The sequence below is a fragment of the Miniopterus schreibersii genome, assembly GCF_964146895.1.
Source record: "Miniopterus schreibersii genome assembly, chromosome: 1".
In the NCBI taxonomy this organism is placed as follows: Eukaryota; Metazoa; Chordata; class Mammalia; order Chiroptera; family Miniopteridae; genus Miniopterus; species Miniopterus schreibersii.
The window spans coordinates 81,174,131-81,198,017 of record NC_138101.1 but is presented as its reverse complement, the minus strand read 5'-3'; the positions used below and the strand labels follow the sequence as shown (position 1 = coordinate 81,198,017).

The 23,887-nt window shown below is 35.3% G+C and overlaps 1 protein-coding gene across 3 annotated transcripts in view; it reads right to left on the bottom strand.

Annotated features, from left to right (window-relative positions):
- The window catches only part of ARHGAP21 (Rho GTPase activating protein 21), a 122,390-nt gene that overhangs the window by 19,148 nt on the left and 79,355 nt on the right, over positions 1–23,887 (bottom strand). For 2 of the 3 annotated variants that reach the window (XM_081116783.1, XM_081116784.1), the window contains exons 8-12: positions 19,683–19,712; positions 16,473–18,369; positions 4,951–5,109; positions 4,706–4,808; positions 828–864 (exon numbers count right to left, since the gene is read on the bottom strand). In XM_081116783.1, the coding sequence (XP_080972909.1) occupies positions 828–864; positions 4,706–4,808; positions 4,951–5,109; positions 16,473–18,369; positions 19,683–19,712 (2,226 nt within the window). The remainder of the gene's footprint in view (positions 1–827; positions 865–4,705; positions 4,809–4,950; positions 5,110–16,472; positions 18,370–19,682; positions 19,713–23,887) is intronic. The other variant, XM_081116785.1, reaches the window with a different exon arrangement.

Sequence of the window (23,887 nt, the reverse complement as noted above, 5' to 3'; positions counted from 1 at the left end):
AGCCGGTGTGGATCAGCGGTGGAGCATCGACCTATGATCCAGGAGATCGTGCTTCGATTCCTGGTCAGGGCACATGCCCGGGTTTCCGGCTCGATCCCCAGCAGGGGGCGTGCAGGAGGCAGCCGATCAGTGACTCTCATCATTGATGTTTCTATCTCTCTCTTTCCCTTCCTCTCTGTGAAATCAATAAAGATACATTTAAAAAAATTAAGAGTAAAGCAGGCAACAAGTGTAGGTATAAATGAAGGTAGTTAATATTTTTGGAGAAGATCAAGTAAGGAAATTCCTAAAAGTTTTTATTTTTCCAATGAAGTAAGAGAGAAAGGTAGATGAGAGAGAACAGGAGTAGACTGGGGGGGGGGGGGGCGGACAGAAGGAAAGCATGAAATAATTATTTTGAGGCTAGAAAAACAAATATACAACAAAATATAGGATTGCTAGGCAGTTCGATTTGGGGTCGTGAACTGATAAAGTGAGAGAAACCAGCTTAATGTGTGTACAGTATTACACAGCATGGGACAAAAGTAGGTTTACAGTTGTTCGTATGGAAAAATAATACAACAATTAATAAAAAAATACAATAATAAACTCACAAACTCACAACTATAAACCTAATTTTGCCCCATCCTGTATAATGTTTAGAAATTAAAAAATACTTTATATATAATATTTTCCAAATGCACATGAAACTTACAGAATAAGAGCATGACATTTATGAAATGTATCTCATGGATAAAAGAATTAATTCTCTGTGAAGAGCTAAAGTAAACTAAGGTAAATAGAAACATTTATCATTTGCTAATATTTAAAAAATATTCCATACTAACCTTGATTCCCTTCAGGGTCGATATGTGCTTAAAAGACCTGTTGGGAAAAAAAGCATATAAATACCTTAAAGATGTTAAGAATAGTTTGAATATTACAACTAATTTTTCATTAGTGAGTTGACATTTCATCATTACCAAATTAAATGTTCACTATTCAATAAAAGTGAGAAAAACAGCTAATTTTATAATTAAACTTTTGATACAATGATAGACGCTTTCTTAGTTGATTTGGTACATGAAAGCTGTTCCGGCATAAAGTGTGCGATTTTCTCATGGTTTTTTTAGATCAAAAAAAAGCTACTCAGGTTAAACACTGGGCTTTCTATTATTAGACAACCAGAGTTGCAATGCTCTATTGAGGATTTCCACAGTGTTAATAATTGATTAGTTGCCATCCACAGTCACACACAGAAAGAACAGCATGTCTATACTCGTCCAGCTTGTGGACACTCGGAACCACACACGTGGCAGGAAGAGTGCTGTCAGGGCTAGTCCTGGCCAACCACTCTACCCTCCAAACACATTCTGGATAATTTCAATAAGAACAACTGTTGCCACTAAGGAGATTTAGGGCGGCTTCAGAAGACAGATTCACATTAGTTACTCAAAATTATTTAACTTTAGGGAACAAAATTGTTTCTTTGTTATTTTTAAATTCCAAATTCATTTAAGGAACCTAACATTTTAAGATGTGAATGAAGACGACACTGTCCTCTCTTCTCAGAAACCATCGCAAACAAGGTAACCAGAAACAAATATACAAACTCAATCTGCAACAATGTCAGGAGACATCTGTAGCTTTGAATTACAATATATGAAGAAAGGTGGTTAAATGCAATGAAGGAAAAATTTAATACAGGAAGAGAGGATGCCAATGGTTGCATATCTCAAACAAAACTGCAGTGCACTGTTCTCTGAGAGATCAAACCAACCTTCCCTGGTTTGAAACATGGGCAGGAGGGTGCTTTTGCTGGTGACAGGAGCCTCATTTATCACCATGAATATCAGAGGAGGTGAGAATTAAGGAACAAACATACAGTCCTGCCATCTTTGCAGGAAGCAGTGTGTAGGCTGAAGCAAACTCTGAATTGTGGCGATTACTGATACGTTTCAGCGAGGAAGAAGAAAATGTTTAAAGTGTGCACAAATCACTGCATCATTAGAAAAGTTCCTGCTAGCCCACACCTCTGCACTGGCCACACCTCACACAAACTTCCCTCAAACTGTTGGTGGGCACACAATGCAATATACAGATCATGTATAATAGAAATGTACATTTGAAACCTATATAATCTTATTAAGCAATATCACCCCAATAAATTTAATAAATAAATAAAAAATTGCTGGTTTATTGGAATATAAATAATTGTCAGGTGGAAGCCTCATAGAATCCACACAAAAATACTATAATAAAAAAGACCAAATCCTGGTCAGGCAGCTCAGTAGGTTGGAGCACCATTCCCTGCACCAAAAGGTTGTGGGTTCAATTTCCACTCAGGGTACATACCCAGACTGCAGTTCGATCACCTGTCGAGGCATGTATGTTTCCCTCTCTCTCTCCCTTTCTCTCTAAATCAATAAAAACATACCCTTGGGTGAGGGTTTAAAAAAATAAAAATAAACAGTGTTCCTTGACAGAAGTTTCAATACCATAAAGATTTCACTATTTCCTAAATTAATCTATAAATTAAATACTGTGTCAATGAAAATATTCATAAGAATTTAAGGGGGGTGGGGGAGGTAGAAGGAGGTAATAGGGGGATAAATGGTGACGGAAGGAGACTTGACTTGGGGTGGTGAACACACAATACAAATACAGATGATGTATTATAGAATTGTACACCTGAAACCTATATAATTTTATTAACCAATGTCACCCCAGTAAATTCAATAAAAAAAAGAAAAAATATATTTTTTTTAAATTTAAGAAGTAGAATATAGATTTTCAAGTTCAAATAGTAAAATAAAAATAGCCAAGAGAATTTGGAAATGACGAAATAGTGAGGGAGAATAGCCCCATACAATAAAACATTATAAAATCACTATAATTAACAGAATCTGTTATACATGAATAAAAAGATGAATCAACTGAACAGAATAGAGTTTAAAAATAAAACCAAATACATATAAAAATTTAGTATATAATAAAAATGAGACATCAGTAGAAAAAGTATAACACTCAAGTATAACATTCAATAGATGTTTTGGGGACAACTGAGAGACACTGGAAAATATAATGTTGGCTCTTGATCTCAAAAATTAGAATAAAATAAATTTCGGATGAATCAAAGTTATAAATATACAAAAAGAAAAAGAGAAACAAATTTAAGAAGTAAACACTGAAGAATTTTGTTCTAATTATGGAGGAGAGAAAGGCTTTTTCAGTATGACTCAAAAATCCAAAAGCCATTTTAAAAATTCCTAAAGTTGACTGGGGAAAAAACAAAAACAAAAAACACATCAAAAAAGTTTAACCTTTTTTCACAGTGAAAAAAAAATTAAGAAAACCAAATGAAAAATACTGAATTGAGAAAAGACTTGCAAGTTATCTTAGAAAAGAGCTAGTTTCTTTTATATAGAGTCCTCAGAAGTCAGTAAGAAAAATACCAGTAGGAAACATGAAAAAGCAGTTCACAGAAAAAAGAAATATAAATATCTCGTAACTATACATGAAATGATGTTTAATTATTAATAAGAAATTTTCAAATTTCTTATTGACAGCATTAGAGTTACAAAATAATCAAAAGTTGAATAATATGCTGTGTTGGTAAGGGGAACAGCAGAGACTTTTGTACACTGTTGGTGGGAATGTGATTTGGTATAATCTTTATGGAAAGCAACTGACAGTGGATATTAAAGTAAAACATCCACATACCCCTTCATATAATAATCCTTTTCCAACCAGACTCACTCACATGCTAAATGAACTATGTACAAATATAGCCACTGAAGCACTGTTTGTGGTAACATAAGATTCAATCAATCTAAATGTCTCCTAACAGAATATAGAACACTGGTTGAATATAGAACACTGGTTGAATATATTACGGTACAACTATTCAATGGAAAATTAAACAATCATTAAACTATTCAATGGAAAATTAAACAATCATGAAAAAGAATGAGTCAAGGATATATGCAAGGAATTTTCTCTAAGAACAGTGTGTACAGCACCTATCATTTGTTTATAAAAATAATTAGAATACACACACACATTAAGCATATGTAAATTGTGAATGTGGTTTTAGGTATAGCATAACTCTGGAAACATACAAAAGAAAACAAAAACATAGTTATATGTAGGCAGCGAAAGACAAACATCACATGATCTCGCTTATACATGGAATCTAAAGAACTTAATAAACTGATGAACAGAATAGATTCAATGACATGGAAGCATAGATGAGACTGACAAATGTCAGAGGGATGGAGGAGGGCGGGTGGGGGGGAGGGGGAGAGAGTAACCAAAGAATTTATATGCATATATGCACAACCCAAGGACATGGACAATGGTGGGGAGAGGGACTGGGGAGAGTGATGGGACAGGGTGGAATGGGTCACTGGGGAGAAAAAGGGACATCTGTAATATTTTAAACAAAAAAAAAAACACCAAAAAAAACATAGTTATATGTAAAAGTAGAACTGGGTGGCTGAAGGCCTAGAGTGGCAGGTGATTACTTAATATACATATTTTTGTATGCTTGTGTACTACTGATTTTTAAATATTAATTTAAAGATTCAATTAGTATATAGTATTTGCTTTTCTAATGTCATAAAGTTAGAAAATATAAAAGACATCATTAAATTCAATATTTATATGTCAAAGTCATGCTGAACAGCCACAAATAAATATTTAAAATAATATGCTTGAGACTTACAATTTTGCATCTTCTCTGTAATCATCTAGGCCCTCATCATATGATTTTGATCTTTCTGTCTTTGAGTTGGGCTGGGCATCCAGGCTGGAAGGTCCAACAGATTCTGGAATTAAAATCCAACATTTAGACATTTGCAAGTAATTTGTAGATTCTTTTTCTGGTGATAAGATTGCAGTGTGTCATAGTATTCTAAATAGAAAATGGAGAATGAGAGATGGTTCACATAAGCACTCACTGAAACGTACCCTGGTCATGGGAGAGCTGACGTCGAATTAAAGGAGCTGAAGTTGTAAGGCTGGGAGGGACTGTTGCGATAGAGGGTGCTTGAGAGGTAGAGGCTGAGATGACAGCAGAAGCGGGGATATGCGCAATATCATGATCAATGCTAGGGCTAGTTGGTTCATCTATTAGATAAAATAAAAATTGAAATGTTGAATGACCTAATTGTTATTAATAAATAACAATAACAGAACAAATAATCAATTATCATTATTAGAAGAACCAGATAAAGATTTTAACAATCACCAAAGAATCAATAAATAACATATTCAACCTATTAAAAATATATAGTTATTATTTGAGTAATTCCAAGTAATTCCAAAGATACAGTATTAGAAATTAAATGAGTTGCTTCTTTTACTTCTACCAATCAACCAATACCTTCACTAACTGATCATCAAGATACCAAAGTTTATAGGTATTAAGAACCTAAACCTACTAAAGCAGAGTAATCAAATACTACCCTAAATTTTTTTCCAAATTTTAAATTCACTGCACATTATCATTTCAGGCAGCTAAGCAAGGTGATAGGCTTAGGTTTATCTTTCAAAGTATCAATTCCTAAAACCATACCTTCTCCCCATTCCTCCACTCAATTGTGAATCTTCAATTTTTGTAGAAAAATAAGTAAGTACAGTATGTAGCTGCTAGACAAGGCCAGTGCTATGGATGGAATATTTGTGTGTGTGTGCGTGTGTCCCCGCCCTCATCTCATATCTTGAAACCTAACCCCTATGTGATGGTATCTGGAGGTGGAGCCTTTAGGAAGTGATTAGGCAATGAGGCTCCACCCACATGAATGAGATTAGACCCCTTATAAAAGAGACCCCAGAAAGCTCGCTTGCTTCTTCTACCATAAGAGAGCATGCCTATGAGCCAGGAAGCAGGCCTCAACTGGCATGGAGTCTGCTGGTGCCTTCATCTTGGACTTCCCAGTCTCCAGAACTGTTGCTTAAGCTACCCAGTCTGTTGTATTTTTGTTAGAGCAGCCCAAATGGACTAAGACAGCCACTGCTAGTTAATTTGGCACTTTAGTGCAAATCAGAAAAAGGACCCTCTCCCCAGGGAGTTGTAGGCCCTCATTCAGGAGAAATCTCCATTTGCTCCCTTGTACCCTTATAAAAAATATAATGATGAAACAGGGTTTTGATTCTGTGATCTAAAAGGTCCAATATTTTAACTTTAAACAAGTCCTAAGAATGCTCTATCATCTTAATGATCAGCATTACAATCAAGACAATAATGTTACGTTATTTTTCAAGAAAGAATGAAAAAAGCCCTAAAAAAAGCATTAAAAAGTATATTAGAAGCCCTAATATACACTGAGAGCTTCTATCTGGCTTATGCAGTCTTCATTGTTTGAAGAGATTTCTGTAGTAAAAACATTCACTGGAGTGGTTCAGATGAGATCTATTGCATAAATCCATATAGAGAAAATATTTAGAAAGGCATTTTAAAAAACCGAGATGATGGGCATAAAACAAAGTTTCTCAAAGCAGAGAACCATCCCTCTGGGAATATGTGGTTATCATATGTGTCAAAGAATGTCTACAAAATGCTGTGGAAAAATCTTTCAAGAGAATCAATTTACACCTTGCAGAGTAAAGTATTTTGAAATTTATGTAAAATCAAATATCATAGAGTGAAATTCAAATTGTGCATGGATTAAGCATTAAACAAAATTTCAAAAGCAACCTTTTTATGACTCTGGACTTCCCTGGAGGTATGCATTCAACATTTTTTGACTTACTACATTTTAGAGGAAATTTCTGAAACATACTGGATATGACATAATCTCTGCTTCAAGTATGTAAGTGCAAAGAGGAACGGAACGATAGACACACACCTGTTCTAGGAGTAAGAGTTAACAGAGGAGATATAGGCAGGAGACTAGAACATTGCCTTACATGCTCAGTACTGTTTGCATCCTTTAGAATATATTTACTACTAAATCCAATCTTAATTCCTGTAAAAATGTGAAAACCTATCTACTGTTTTATTACCAATGAGTGGATTATGTAAAAACAAGAAAATTCAGGCCTATCTCATTTTCCAGTGTAAGAAAATAGACCTTTAGTTGATCAAAGGGAAAACAGAAAATTTTTATTTTCATATACCAATATATTCAAAACCAGTGTGCTATCAGATCTTTTTTTCTGTCAGATTTTCAACAAATTTCTAAATTTTTAATAAACTTAAGTATTCTATCAGGTGAAAATAGCTGATTATCTTTCTCCTATGATGTCACATGCTACATTAAGATACCAAATAATGCATGCAAAACATGTTATGAACTATTAGGGCTGTACTTGCTATTAGTAAGTGGCATAATCATTCATAATAAACTGAATTATGTAATCAAAGAATTAACTTAAGAAATGTGAGGCCTTAATTTACTTTGTTCACATAAGTAAACAAATTTTAAAAAGGTAGAGGAGGATGTCGAAGTTGTTATATTTTCAAATTTAAAGTGATCATTATTTCTTAACCCTGAAAAATGCACTTATGTCCAAAATTTTGTTTTATTTTTGGAAAACAGTGTTTTCCAAAGATAGAATAACTAATTCTCACAGATAATGTATATTCGATAATTCAATCTGGATTTTTCCAAATGGAGACTACTACAAGTTATTCTATTTAAATGATTATTCATACCTAAATAAGAAACTTTTGTACTACTGTTATTTCTTACCAAGTGACATTCTAGAACACCTAAAAGATTTCACAAGTCAAGAAAAGTCTAGATATGTACAAAATCAAGGAAGCATATTGTGAAACTTATATATAACTGTTAAGAGTTATTTTTCAAGCAACAAAGCATGAAAAAATAGTAGAAGCCCTACTATACACTGAGAGCTCTTATAAATAAGAACCACTAAAATCACAACAGAAAAAAGAGAAAGCACATGAAAAGACAATTCATGGAAGTAATACAAAAGCCTAATAAAAATGAGAGGAAAAACTTGTGAAAATCTGACAGCTAATGAAATAACCAAAAAGAAGCAAAACAGTGATAACACTGCTGTTTTTCATCTAAAAGCATCATTCACTTCGTGATGTTCTTATTCTAATAGTTCCTCTTCATAGTCTGCAAGGTGACCACAGAGACCAGATGCTGTTTAGCTGCCCGTCTATCTCTGTCTCTGAGGTTCAGTGGAATTCACCCGAGTCGCTCACCTTCCTGTGGGTGGGCATGTGATCTAGGCCTAGCCCATCACAGGGCCCTGTCCTTCTGAGTCCACAGTGACTGGCCAAGGGGTGAGAACATGAGCCGGTCAGGACTAATTACAGCATCTTCATCTTAGGTTTGATATGTGGACACTGACAAAGTTACGGTCTTTCTCTTCCCTTTCTCAGGAAATCAGAACTGTAAAAATTCATAAATTGAGAATTGCCAATGGAGAAAAGGTACCTGATAATAAAGAAACCAAAACTGAGAAAAAAGACCCAATCTTGATGTCAAATCACTTCAGTATCCAGATTCAGGTCCATCCCAGAACTTACAGCATTCCTTTCAGCACTGAGCTAATGTGAAGTAAGTTTCTATCATGTGTAACCAGGAGAATTATGACCAATACAAAAGTAGAAAACAATGTGTTTCTAGCTCCCTTTCACAAACAAGCATTGTAACAGCCAAAGTCTAATGCTGCAGGTTAGAGCAGAGAGCGAAAAAGGCCCTTCTAAAGTGAGCTGGGCTAGGAAGAATTTCTCTCACGGTCACATAATTACCCAAAAAGAACACATCATCATCAACGTAGTTTATACTTTATAATTATAGTTGAGAATACTTTTATACAACTCAGTGAAGTTATCAGAATTTTTGGCATAAACTGTGGCAGAATAATTAGTTCCTTGACAGAATTTTGCTTTTTATTTCACCTCTGCTAGAAAAAGGTGATCCTACTGCTCCCCTAATTACAGCATAACTAAACTTAAGGAATGTTAAGACCATAATACTCAGTGATGGAGTAAACTATGCAGCGCATGGAGAGGAGTCAATTTGTTTAAGTTGGAAGAAATGGTAACATAAAAAAGTAAGTACGTATTTCCAAAACAGCAAGAAAATATACTTTTTTTTTTTTTTACCAAAAATATGAACTGAATAAACTGTTTCTTTTCCAAGTCCTGCGAGAAGGGACATTCACTGCAAATGACCTAAAAAGTTAACCTATACCTCAAGCAAAACACATTTAAAAAAATCTTTGAGATTTGTTTCCTGTCCTTATGGAAAAGGAGAATAAATGCTACTAATGGATTTTTTTCTCTTAAAAAGAAATTCAATGGCACAACTATCCTTTCTTGTTACTTGTGTTCTGATATATTATGTACATAGTCAGCTTAAATCAAGGGAGATGAAAATAGCAGCTATATAAGGTGGAATTACCTTTTCAATCGGCAAATATAAGCTCTTTCTTTACAAGCCACAACTTATTAATCTTTGATAATACTGCAGGTTTTTTCAATATAATTTAAATTTAAACCCAGTGAAATAAAGTTATCCTAAAAAATGAATTCCCTAGGCAAATTTTACTTAACCCCATTAACACTAAATGGGGAAAAGCAGGTAAGAAAAGTCTGGGGCTGCCCTGGCCCGGTAGCTCAGTTGGTTGGAGCGTCATCCCTTCGTCCCGTACACCAAACAAGGTTTTGGGTTCCATTCCCGGTCAGAGCGCATACCTAGGTTTCAGGTTCAATCCCAATCGGGCGTGTATGGGAGGCAACCAATCAATTTTTCTCTCTCCCTTCCTTTCTCTCTAAAGTCAATTTTTAAAAAAGTTTTGGGAAAGAATGTTTAAAAAATAAGCCACTAATATATTAACATATGCTTCTAATCTTTGATCAAGTGACAGACCTCTGCAGACTCATTGAAACTTTTACACTAATTATAGAGCTCTTGAAGCAGTAAGTCCTGTTAACTTTTTTTTTTTTTTTTAATATATCTTTATTGACTTCAGAGAGAGGAAAGGAGACGGAGAGAGAGAAACATCAGTGATGAGAGAGTCATTGATCGGCTCCAGCCCACAACCTGGGCATGTGCCCTGACCGGGAATTGAACCCTGATCACCTGGATCCTAGGTCGACGCTCAACCGCTGAGCCATGCCCGACTGGGAAGTCCTGTTAACTTTTATGCAAACTGGTAAGGGGGTGTCAACACCAAGTTCAAATATCCTCATTCTTTATAGTAATAATTCAACTCATCATCATAACTGGAATAAAGGTTTTTAATTAAGACCGAGCATCTTTAATAGTCAGCTCAATAAACACACATTTAAATTAACATTTGGCTTTTTGAAAGCCATTTTGGGATTTGGTTATCTTAACCAAAAAATTCAATGCTGTATCTTCTTACTAGGTAGATGATTTTTTAAAAGGTTAGGAAGGGGAAAGAATGTTGACTATTCATATTTAGCATGACCATAAGGCAGTTGGTACTGAAGGGAGAGGAGTTGTAAGAAGAACTGCTGTTATAGAAGGAATTTAAAAGGCAGCTAAGATAACATCAAAAGCCAGATGTGTGCAAGGCCATGGTCAATGCTGGGTCTAACAGCTCATCCACAAGGTAGGATGCGCCATATTAACACAGCAAGTGCTCTAAGTTTTAAAAGGCCAAGTAGAAGTATTGCTTTTAGATTTGTCACAGATGATGGGTTAGAATTACTCTGCTGAGTTTCTGCAATCCCACAGATCAGAGAAGGTAACTTAAGATTTCATGAGTCTGTGTGTATGGGAGGGGGCATGTGTATATGAAAAATGACCCAGCTTCCCAGCTGAAAAATGCTACAAGTATTCATTTCAATGCTGAATCTTCTTACTAGGTAGATGATTATCCTAAAAGTTATCCTAAAAAAAGGAACTCCCTAGGCAAATTTTACCCAACATTTACTTAAAAAAGAATTTAATACACCAATTTCATCAATCAATCTGTAGAATGATTTTCATACATAAAATAAGAAAGCTACTGGGAATGGGGAAGACAGCAGGAAATCAAGAGGCTCAGATTCTGTCTTGTTTGACTTTGTGAAGTCACTTAATTTTTCTGGGTATTAAATTCCTTACCTATAAAATTAAGAAGTTGGACTAGGATTACCAGAAGGATCAATTCTAGTTCAAAAGGGTGATAATAATAAATCCACTAAAGGAGTAAATTAATCAGTTATTTTATGTAACAATATAAAATCCTTCTAGGTTTTTCTAACCAAGGGATTTGTTAGGAGGCTTTCGTGGTTTGGATCTACTTTAAACACTGACAGATGGAGCTGAGAGTGTAGTTAATACTGGATCTATTTTCAACATTAAAGAAATAGCTAAAAATCCAGAAAATCTACTTTAGGGAAATAATTCTATATTTTTTATAAATGCAAAGTTTAAAAAATTATTTCCCTAAATAAATAAGCATAGTATTCTACAAAGTGTGCTACAGATAAATTTGAAATATTTTAGGATAAAAGCTAATGCTACTATCAAAAGGAAGATAAATGAGCATCTAAAATCATTCTGTGGTGTATAGTTTAGTTAACAATCTTGGAACAAATTAATTTATTTAGTGAAAAGATGCCAATTCAAGCTTGGGAAATCTGAGCTAAGAATGGTGAATATTAAATTCAGAATTATTTTTTAGGCTAAGATTTAAAAGAATAAAAAGGCAGGATTTAAATTTAACACAGTTTTAGGGCACTGTCAAAAGAATATGTGATCTGGAACCAGCAGGCCACCAACTCTGTCAGCTACCTGCTGGGAGACCTTAAACAAAATACTTAACTTTCCTTATCCATAAAATGTGTTTATTCCTGACCTAAATTTCCTACCAGGTTACCATAAGGATTGGTAAGTGAAATACTTAGTAGGTTATAAAGTACTACAGAAATTTTGATGTTTTTTTTTTATTATATTAAAAATTACCTCACATCATCACTCAAATAATAAAAGCAAAAATCTCTAATAACTATGTATGGTGTGAGATGGGTACTAGATTTATTGGGTTGATTATATGTCTAATCACTGGGTTGTACATCTGAAACTAATACAGTATTATATGTGAACTTTAATTAAAAAATAAATATTTAAAGTAAAAAAAAGCTAAAAAAAGAACCAATGAAGTCACAATTTTGGGAAAAGCTGATATATGAAAAAGATTATAAGATGATAGAGTGCGATTTTTCTCTTTATAGATTTGTTTTGCAAAAAGACTCAGAACGTAGGCTTGGGGTGCTCACTGCATACTCCTACAATATCACTGTTGACATTAAAGACTAGAGTTCCCAAAGGGAGAAGTTGTATATAAAGTGATAGTCACCCATTTCCATTTCTTTTGGGCAAATTTCAGATAGCTAAGCTAACCTGAATAGACACTGTCACTTATAAGCTTTAAAACTTATAAATTGGTTTAAAATGGCAGTGCAATAAGGCTACACCAATCTAATTCAATTTTAGTTAGGCTAACACAAGCACACATTGGCTAACACATTGGCCAACTTTGGGGTGAGAAGAACAGAGTATCAGAAATATGACCAAAAAAAGGGGGGAAAATAAAATTGAGGTGAATTCTAGGTATAACTAAAACAGCTATATTTTCTTCACATTTAATAGTTAAGAGTAGTATAAATTAATGTTCAAAGTCAAGATTGTAGAATATATCTTAAATACTTGCAACTAAATGTCAAATTACTCATGAACTCTATTAATTTTGTTTTGTGTTTACTTGCATAAGAAATTGAAATTTATTTTCAGAACTTACTATGAAGCTTTAAAAAGGGTATGTGTGAGTGAGTGGGGGTAAACAAAATACTGTAGGTGAATGATATTCCTAATTTAAAAACAAATAAAATGGTTTATTTTCTAAATTTTTCTAAATCTTTGTGACATAGGAAAAAAATTAGATGTTAAATGTGTAAACATGTTGGAAAATTTTCTTTCTATAAACATAGCCTTAGCTCTTATTATAGATAAGATAAATTAGTTCCATTATCTGATATTTTGGGAATAAAGCCAAGTCACTTATCATTATTTTTTGCATTAGCGTATAATGTTTTCAACTAACAAAAATAATTATTAAAATTATAGAATATGATATTCTGGAGTGTGATGATACAAAAGGAAACCTTAATTTCTTTTTTCCTTTGAATTTAAATATTTCATTTCTCTAAATAAAAGGATTCATGGTCAAACACTTCTGAGAAAAATTGTATTGCATGCTACCAAGAAAGTTCACAATATATAATACATTAATGATTGTGAGAGTCTTATGGTAAAGATATACAAAATTTGTTTATATTTATTTTTAATATATCTTTATTGATTTCAGAGAGAGGAAGGGAGAGGGAGAGGGAGAGAGCTGAAACATCAATGATGAGAAAGTCGTCATTGATCGGCTGCCTCCTGCATGCCCCGGACCAGGGAACAAGCCTGCAACCCGGCCATGTGCCCTGAACCAGGAATCAAACCTCGATCTCCTCCATCCTAGGTCAACGAGCAACCACTGAGCCACGCCTGGAGGGGCTTGTTTAACTATTTAAACCCAGCATTTCTCAATTTATTTGATCACTGGTCATTTTTTTACCCTTTTACCAAATGGAATCAGTGTTTCTGGAAAACACTTTGGGAAACTGCAAATAGTCTCTTTTATTCCATTTCAATGCTGGCATCTGTCCCACTAAAATATGTATTTTTTTAAAATAACTTGATTGAAAAGAGAAACACCTATGGGTCAGATAAAACTTTAAAGCTGAGCAAGAAAAGGATTTCAATAGTTAAGTTTGGAATTTATATTTAATGAAATGCTGAAAGTTCTTTTATTGATTAGTTATTTATATAGTTTACACAGTCACTAGAGCAGACTAATAAATACAGGGTGGAGCAAAAGCAAGTTTACAGTTGAAAGTACATGAAACACAGTTTATTCTTGTATTATTTATTAATTATGGTATCATTTATTATTATTATAAACCTACTTGTGCCCACTCTGGTATTTTTTTGGACTTAAAGGTTACAGTAAAAGATTTTTAGTTAATTAAAGAGTTAAAAGATTTTCACAGTAAAAAGGAAAGTACATTATGCAAAAGAAATCCACTTTTGATAATATGCTCTAAAATTTAGATAAATTCTAAAACTAAATTTTTTTCCACACTTTTATTTCAAACAGCACTCAATTTTCTAAAAGCCATGAAAATGCTATAAAAACCTAGAAGGCATTGGTGTTGTTCAACCTCAGGGCCTAAAAATTTTTAAGAATGTTTATATCCATGGACAACATTCACATATACAAACACAGTGAAACAAATTCTATTCCTATTTCAGTTCTTTATTCTAACCTATTCCACTGGTGCTGTAAACTGCTATACCATAGTAATCACATGCTATATATTAAGGTTCTGGGAGGCTCACAGGAAATAAATGGACTATATAAACATTTCTGTGCAGGGTGACTTTTAAGTCATGATTCATTAAACAAGATATTCACTAGGAACTATGAAGGAGACTCTCATAAGTACTTAAAGTAGAATCTGATAAAATCTAAACATGGGCATTTTCATTTTTAATACAGAAAATGATTTATTTTAATAATTTTCCTAAACCTATATGTATATAGAACTATACAGATTTTTATTTTATATTTTAGCTAAAGTTCTCTTTAATAACATAACTGACTTTTTGATATTTATTCCTGAACTTAGTAATAAGTAGGAAGAAATATTAACATCTATAACTAGAACATTTTTTATTACTCCAATATAATCCGATTAATTATTCTTATTAAGTAGGAAATTATGATGCTCGTATTCTGATAAGCTCTCATAGGCCTATGAAATACAGCCACAGGTTGTAGGGCATTTTATGTTTTTAAAAAATCATAAAACAATCATTAGTCCTCAGTTACTGTCTATGAAATACCTAGACAATGTATAAGGTTCCACCTATAGTAAAGTTCTATTATTCTCGAGCTTGGCCTTGAGGGAATACATAGGAATATGAGTACAATATAGGCTGAGATGCCCCACAATATGTACAACTTGAATATATCATACTTATAAAAAATAAATTATACAGAACTTTTAAAAAAGCTGGTTCTGATAGTATCACCTGACAGTTTAATAGTTTCTCTAGAAAAGAAAAACTGAAATGTTATTCAAAGAGAAGCATAATATATTGTCAAATTGTGGAGGACTCTTCATGAACTTATGGGGTAAGAGAGTAACAGTATGGGCCTTGGCCTCAAAGCAATGCCCCTGCATCACACAGCTCCAGGGGGCGCTCTTCACAATGCATTCTATATAAATGGTGCTCTGTGTTGTGGCTGAAACAGGGAATCCTCCAATCCCTGTCTCTACCACTTATTGTGTGACTTTAGGGAAGTGATTTAAAAACAGAACTGAACAAAAGATCTAAAATCCTGGCTCTCATGTCGCTTATGTTTTAGCCCAGCAAAGAAAAACGTAATAAACAAAAAATGCAAAACATGTCAAGTGGAAATAAGTGATGTGAACATAAGTAGCTTAAGAGGATAGAGAATTGCCAGGTTCCGTGTATGTGTGTTGGGTACAAATTTTAGATAGGCTGGTCAGGAAAGGCTGCTTTGATAATATTTATGCAGAGACTCATGTAGTGAGAGAGGAGGAGCCTGGAAGTATCCCCTGGGAACTGGCAGTGCCGGGGCCCTGAAGCAGGACATGCTTGGCACGTCCCAGGCTGCAAGGCTGGCACGGCTGAAGATGGGAAGCACACACGGAAGACAGGACATGGGGTCAGAGGCAGAGTGGTGTTGGGGGGACAGATCATGGAATGCCTTACAGGCCACTGTAGAATTTGAGAATCTATTTTGGCTAACATAGGAAGTAAACAGAGGGTTCTGGTCAGCGGAGTGACATGATCTGATTTACATTCTGAAACATTACAATGGCTGCTTTGTGAAGAATATACCCAGGGTGTGTGAGAGCTGGCTGAAGACTCGAGACATGTGATAGGTGTTCTAGATTGGGGCATGAGCTTGTAATTTAGGTAATTTTTCCAAATCTATTCCAGGAGTTATTCTAGGACAGTAATTTGACAACAAAGAGGTCTCTCCTTTCAGCTCAATTTAAATTTACAAACAAGCTTTAGAAAGTGAATAGCACTGTTTATGTGAAGGATTGAATACTAATTACCAAAAACTGTTCTGCCTGGCTTTGATTCAGATAATCATCAACTAGGTACAATTTGATTTGCTGAGTCCCTTGGCCCCAGAGAGTGGGAATTTATTTCATGTAAATAAAAATAAAAAATAGGGACTGAATATGTAAAGTCTAAAACTAAAATAAATAAAATAAAATAAAATATAAAATAAAAGAAGGGGAATCGCTTATGGCTCTGGTTTTACGCACAACTTAGGAAATTCAGAAAAATGTTTTAAAATCACAGTGTAAAATGTCTGTGCTTGCCAAACTAGAAATACTACTTTGCTAAAAAGATGTGTTAAATATTGGACATACAGCCAATGACTGTAAGTGAGCTCACCTATGAATGGGATGGAAGCCAAGGAGTCGGCTGGAGGGCTGGTAGCGGAGGCCTTCCTTTCCTCAATCCTTTTTATATGGACCTCTCGGCGCGCATCGTTAGGCAGCCAGCAGGTTGTATCGGATGCAGTCTCCTGATCATTTACTGCCAAGATGTAAGACTGATGCCTTAATGGCTGCGGTGTTTGGCGTCCAGAGGGAGGTTTTTCTCTTAGGATGACAGTTTCTTTATTATCTAAAGTATCTGATTGCTGAATTTCAGCCGCTTGTAAATTTAAATCTTGGTTCCTTTGAGTGACAGGTAATTCTACTTCTGAAATGCCAGAGTTCTCATTCACCTGAAGGGCAGGCTTACCAGAAGCTCCAGACAGACAGGGAGTTTTCCCAGCGTCCACCTGGTGATTGGGGGCACTTTCAGCTCTTAGCCGAGTCTGCTGATTCAACAGACTGTTTTGATGCAAGTGATTTACTGGTCTTTGGTCTTTGATAGAAACAAATGAGTTCTGGCTGAATGATGGTTTTGTGACATGCACGGAAGGTGCTTTCAGAGAATTACTTCTGACTTTCACAAGAGGTGACCTGTCTTGTGCAACACCTTGAGGCAGTGACATTCCACAAGTAGTTTGAAAACTTCTGTTTGACTGCAGTGCTTTCAGATCTGGTGGAATTTTTATAAACTGAGATACAGATCCCAGTCCTCTGCCAGTCGTTCGCCTATGATCAGAATTAACGACACTCGGAGCCACAGTAAAATTGGAACCTCGGAAAGATTTATGGACTTCTTGTGGCCTAGGTCTTTCATAAATACCTCGTCTATCGTCCTGCTCAGTAAACCCACTCCACTTGTAAGTCTGTTTTCGTTCTCCAGTGGAATCTGGCATTTGACTTTCAGAAGTGACATTTCCTAAGGTTTCACCTTGTCCTTCGATATAATCCCATGAACGAGTTCTGTGATTGCTAAAACTAACAGGTGGGGCTGTCAGCGCTCCTTGGGATGCGCTGCGTGGACAATACTTCATTAACACAGAGTCCTCCAGCCTCTCCTGGGACACGCTGCGCTGTCGGATCTGAGCAGACTGGGGCACTCGGTCGTGAGAGGTGCTGCGGCGTCGTACCTGCAAAGTCGTGCGGCTCGGAGCCACCTGGTTATAATCTGCTGTGCTCTGAGATGCTGCCCTCAAACTATCTAATCTTTCTTGAATTGTCCGACAACCCATGTGCAGTCGTCTGTTATCAATATACTCTTTGTAAGTTTTATAGTTTTTCCAGTCTATGTGCTGATGGGAATTTGGAGAATAATGATTAACAGACAAGGAAGGAGAATCCACTGCTTGAGATCTACTGCTTGAGAGTCCTTCTGAATGTCCACTGTAATTGCCAGATTTGAGTAAAATTCCGGAAGGTTCCAACAATCTGGAGCCCGGAGCCTGGTGAATCAGATGGGCAGAGGGAATGGATGATGGTGGTGATGTGGTTCTTGATGCTGCTTTTAAAGAGGGCTGCTCATTTGTGCCATACCTCACTTCCTCAGTTCTGTGTGAAGGAGCTGTATGGTTGTTTCTATTAGTTAACAAATCTACAACCTTCTCAGAAGGTACAAGGACAGTCCTCACACTCTCATTGCAAACACACACTGCTGTGTTTGACTTTGCAACGTCTGTTGGTGATGGAGGCACTTGTATTTCCATTCTATAGGCCCTGCCAGGTTGGGTCAGTACCGGAGTACCGGTCTGCTGTTTGCTGGAGGATGAGTCTGGAGGAGATACCTCAGCGGGCGCTGGCATGGCTGAAGGGGCAGACGGCAGCCAGGGATAGCAAACTGGTGGAGGTTCAGGGATATTGCGGGCATTGCCACTGTAGGCTTCATTGCCTTTCAGGTAGGCATCTTGAGAATATGCCTACATGGAAATGAGAAAAAAGCGTCATTAAAAATTCATTAAAAGAGCAATAATTCCCATTCTAGCAATGCACTATTTTATTTTATGGTGCCCCACCTTGTTCCTGAATGACATTCACTAAAGCATGCATGCAAACACAACGTAAGGGTGCGCCACGAATTCAGAAAGGGCTAGCCTCTCAGAAATCAAATAAATTGTAGAATGTGCAAAAAAAAAAAAAAAATTACAACTGCCTATTTTCTCAAAGGATCAGAAACACACCAAAAATTTTCCCCTACCAATCAGACACAGCCAGATTGCTTCCAAAATTTTCCCCATTCAAGTTTTGTGATTTTTCAGCAGTCGACAGGTTAAATGGCTGCCTAATAAATCTCAGCAAAAGAAGATTCTGATCTTTTGCCAGAATAGAGGTGAAAATATTGAAAATCTTAACCAAACACATTTCTATTTTAAGCACTACTGCTATCATAAATTAGATATCTTGATTAATGATTACCAAGTCCCAAAAAATAATTAATTTTGATAAATCAGGTCTTTCAACAGCCATGCTAAATATTTTAATAGTTAAAATGAGAAGAATAGGCATGTTTAAGAAAGTAAGCACACATATTAAAGGCATAAAAATGTGAAAATAAAGGTAATTCACCTTTCTGTATATAATTCTTATTTTTTATTTTAAGCTAATGCAACATTATATTGTACAAATTTATTTGGTCTCTTTTACTTATTAGAAGATGTTTCTCTATTACTAACAGGCAGGCATGCAGCTCAAATTATTTTTTATCAACTCTTTGTAAAATTATCTAGCAATATTTTTTAAGACTTAAAGAAAACTGAAATTAAATACAAAGCCTACAGAACAGAGCTAATGGATGCACCTCGGGACTATTTAGCATCTGAGACAGTTAGGTGTGGTATCATATCACATATCCTCCCCTAATCAAAGCAAGCTGAATTCAAGACTATCATCACACCCTGTCTTTGCATTAGAGAACTTGCAAAGCTTAAGCGCAGCCACAAACATAACATCACAGCAAAGTACTAAGGAGAGAGAGAGGGTGAGATACTTAAAAAATACAGATGCAGGTAAATATCATGTTTTAACACCAGTTACACACAGGATACAAAAAAAACCCCACAGACAATAAAAAATAAAGAAAACCATTTTCACAAACACATTCTGCAAATTAGTAAGATTAACACTATGGAGGGATTTCTCTAAGCAAACTTACAGTTTTAATAGATTGGCTTATTACAAATCTCTACCAAACATGACTTAACAAGCAAGGAAATGGCTTCTGTGCATTTCTTACCAGAGCTGTGACATCCTTTGTAAACTGTAGCTAGCAGAAAATAGGAAAACATAGTAGAAGCTGCTTACTGATATAAAGACAGAATCATGTTGTCACATTGATGCTGGAAACAGCAAGCTAAAAATACATCTATACTGATTTCTCCGGAAGGTACCAAGAGAGGTAAAGGGCAGTGAAGCATAAAGAATAACTTCAGCATCCTTCTGAGCATCTTTTTCTCAGGCGTTTATCTGGTTCTCATTTGATTTGTCTAGCATTCTTAAAAGCAAAATACGTCTGGTGACATGCATTCCTAACGGATATTTTCTTCGATATGCACTGCTGTCTGACAGTGTGCTACAAAGCTTCCCTTCCACAGGAGCAACATTGATGTCTCTCATTTCCCCTGAGCTTCTTCCATCTCTGCTTCCAGATGACGAAACGAATGCTCTATTATGCATTTAAAATAGTACAACCTCCTCCTTCCCCTGCAAATCACAGCATAACCACAAGCAGTCGGCTGACTGCAGCTGCCTTTACACTCTGATTTGGAAAAAAAGAATGACTTTTATTAAATAGGTTTCACTCAGAAATGAAGATCTTTCAACACTGCACCTTTTGCCCTGTTTTATTATGGAAATAACTACTGAATAGACAAAAATTTTACTTCCAGGGTAATCCTTTTTATAATGAATATTCTAAAACATGAATTTGACTGCAGTGAGAAAGTAAAGCTAAGTAGATTAAAGAAAACATGCAAGCCATCATATTTTTAATGCATGAATACAGTCAATGAAAACATACATTCTGGATATGTGTGCTAACATAATGAACCTATCTTTTTACTGCTGATTATATTCACACCAATACTATGCCATGAAAGGAAAGCTGTGGCTGGATGAGTGAACTCTCTGAAACAGTGTTTGCCACAGTGTGTTTGTGCAATTTTGTTAGGTATGACCTGAAAGGGGGTGGTGGGGAGTGTTCTCTGTGGTCAATGATGTAGGGAAAGGTTGATTGGTAAGTTTCTTGACTTCTCAAGACCTCTACTACGTTAATGTACAATGTAAAACTTGAAAGAGAAATTACAAACTTCTTTGGCCATGGAACCCATTTTTTCTAGGGTTTTTAACATAATTTGAATTTCTGCTAGAAAATGCTGTTCTAGAACTAATAATTTAAAGATACCTCCTTTATTCAAATTTGGGGAGGAATATTATCTTTTAATAAGAGAAGTGTATGACTGGTATTACCAAATAGTTGAAAAAATTATTTGGCATACTTTAGACATTGCTAAGATTCCTATATAACAACGCTAAGCATGAAATAATCTATATTTGTGGGTCCCCATTTCTAGGTAAAGTTAAATACATCCAAATGGGCCATGAATTAACAGAGGACTGAGTAAAGAGAATGTCTTACACCCAGAACTAATGTCTAATGTAAGCAGACATAGTTGCAATTAATAAAATATAATTCATTCAAGAGCATATTCTCTCAGTTCATAAACACTAAAAAACCTTGTTTATCTATCTATCATCCATCTATCTATCTATCTATCTATCTATCTATCTATCTATCTATCTATCTATCTATCTATCATCTCTCATCTATCTATCTCTCATCTATCTATCTATCATCTATCAATCTATTTAAAAGTTCTTCATTCTCATAAAGTTTGGGAACCAATACCATTCAATTAATATCCCAGGAGAAATTAGCAGTGCCCTAAGGCCACTAAAGATTAGTATGTGTTCTAAGTGGGTCATGGACATACCTGGGAAGAACGGGAAACTTCTATAGTTATTCTGAGAGGTACAGTACAGACACAAATTGGCTTCAAATAAACTTAGGGAAGTAAATTAGGAATAGACCTATGCATTTTAAGCAATCCTCTTCTCCCATGATGCCTTTAAGTGCTCCACCAGAAAAAAAACACCTACTACGGAATACTTGAGACTCCTTCAAGAAGGAGTGTTCATCAGGGCTTGGGCAAATACTGGGTGGATCATCTGGAATGAATTACAATATGCAACTCATTGAGGTGAACATGGAACACATTTATAAGGTTTTATATTCTGGGAACAGAACTGAAAACTCTGTACCTTGCTCATAGCCATGACTGTGGAACACTTTCCCTTGAGAGCTTGATCAAAAAGTGCCAGATCTTTCATTGAGATGTCATGGTCTAACATTATCAATGTTTTAATAATTAAAAATGTATTATTTAATATTAGCAATTTGGATCCTTATTACATGTATAGTGCCTAACAGTAACTAAATAATCCTAAAATAATCTTTCAGTTCAGTTTTAGGGGAGTTGCATCAAAATCACTATTACCATATCTATGGTACTTATGCTATCTGGTAAATGGTAAAAACAAACAACAAAACCCCTGCAGAATACATAAGCTGGTAAGAGTAAAATTCCTGCCTACCATTTCACTTCAACAGGCTGACATATTAATTTAATGCTATTACCTATGACAAAAGCAAAAATAACCACGTGTCTATATCTGTGCAGTAAAATACAGGCCAACACCATGCCACAGTGAGGTGTGGGAGAAGGAGATGGTGTGGATATTTTATACCTTTTAAATTATTTGAAACTTTTCTAATAAGCATGTATTATTCTTACATTATGTAAAAATAGATTTTTAGAAGAACAAGTAACTGCTACAAACTTGCCAAATGTGAAAGACTCCCTCCAGAATTTTACTCCTGTTTCTCACTCTAGGCAGGACCATCTAGATCCACTTGACCAATGGATATCTTATTTTAGGTAGAATATGCTACTGATTATAAAACATATTAAATGATTATTTTGAAAGTATTTCTTTTCTTTCAATTACAGTTTACATTCATTGTTATTTTGTATTAGTTTCAGGTGTACAGCATAGTGGTTAGACACTTGTATACTGCACAAAGTGTTCCTCCTGCTATTTCCAATACCTACATAGTTCAAACAAACCTAAAGAAAAACTTAGGTGAAATTACATTTTTCAATTTATATCACATCTTCATACAGTGGCAAACAGAGCACTGGACTCAGAGCCCAGAGATTTAAGAATAATAGCTCTGAACTAACTAGCAGCGTGACGGTGGTAAGCCACCCTAGCTCCTCATCAGTACCCAATAGCAGCATAAGACTGTGGTTTAGGTTAGAGGTCAAGCTTTTGTTTCTGACCAGCCGAGGCTCAAATCCTAGCACCATCACTTTCTGCCCTGTTACACTAGAAAAAGTGTTTCACATTGCTGTGTTTAACCCAGACCCAGCACCAAGTAGGCTCAAAACGCCCAGGTCAAACATCGGACATACCCGAGAATCTCCACAGCTATCAGATCTGATCAACCTAAAATTTGAGTCCACTGAGCCAAATGCTTAACAAAATATATTGAGGCATCCACTGAAAAGAACACTGAGACTGAGTTCTCCTATCATCAGTCTACTCAAGAAAGTGTCTTATCCAGCTGGCAGCACTGTGTAGATCATTTGATGGGCAGTGGCTACTTCATTCATGCACAGATTTGAAGAAGGTAATGAAACCACTTTGTTTTTCTTGAAAATGAAACAGGAAATGACTTTTATTTTATAATAATACCTTATAAATATGAACCTAAGATATCACAGTCTAAAATATCATTATAAAATACTATCAAAGTGAGTAACATGAATGTAATAGTATTTGTACTGTTAATCTAGAAAATATATGTTGGTTTAAAAAATGAGGCTGCCAGTACAGGAGTACTATGACCAGCACTCATTAATAACATAATGGATTATTCCTAATTTTACTTCATGTGTTTCAACATTCTATCACTGTTATCTGTAAATTATGAAATTTATTATTATACACCTGTCCTTATGTGAATCAAGTTTTAAACCAAACCACTTCTTCTCTGTCACCTTTCAAGTATAAGTTGGGCACCCCGAGACCAGTGTGGTCCATATATCACTTCAAGAACAAAATTCTTGCCATTGCCCAAGCAAACATATACAAATTATGATAGGCTTTCTTCCCTCGGGTAAATAACTTTTACAGTGGCTGTAAAAATGTTCAAGCTTACTGTTTCTTTACAATAAATATTCAGCCTCACAGGGACAAATACATCTTTAAAGCATCTATTTTGGGTATCAGATTTAAGACCAACATAAATACTTCTGAAGGCCCCTTACAGAACTTTTTATCTCTAGAATCTGTTAGAAGTATTTGGACATGCAGCTT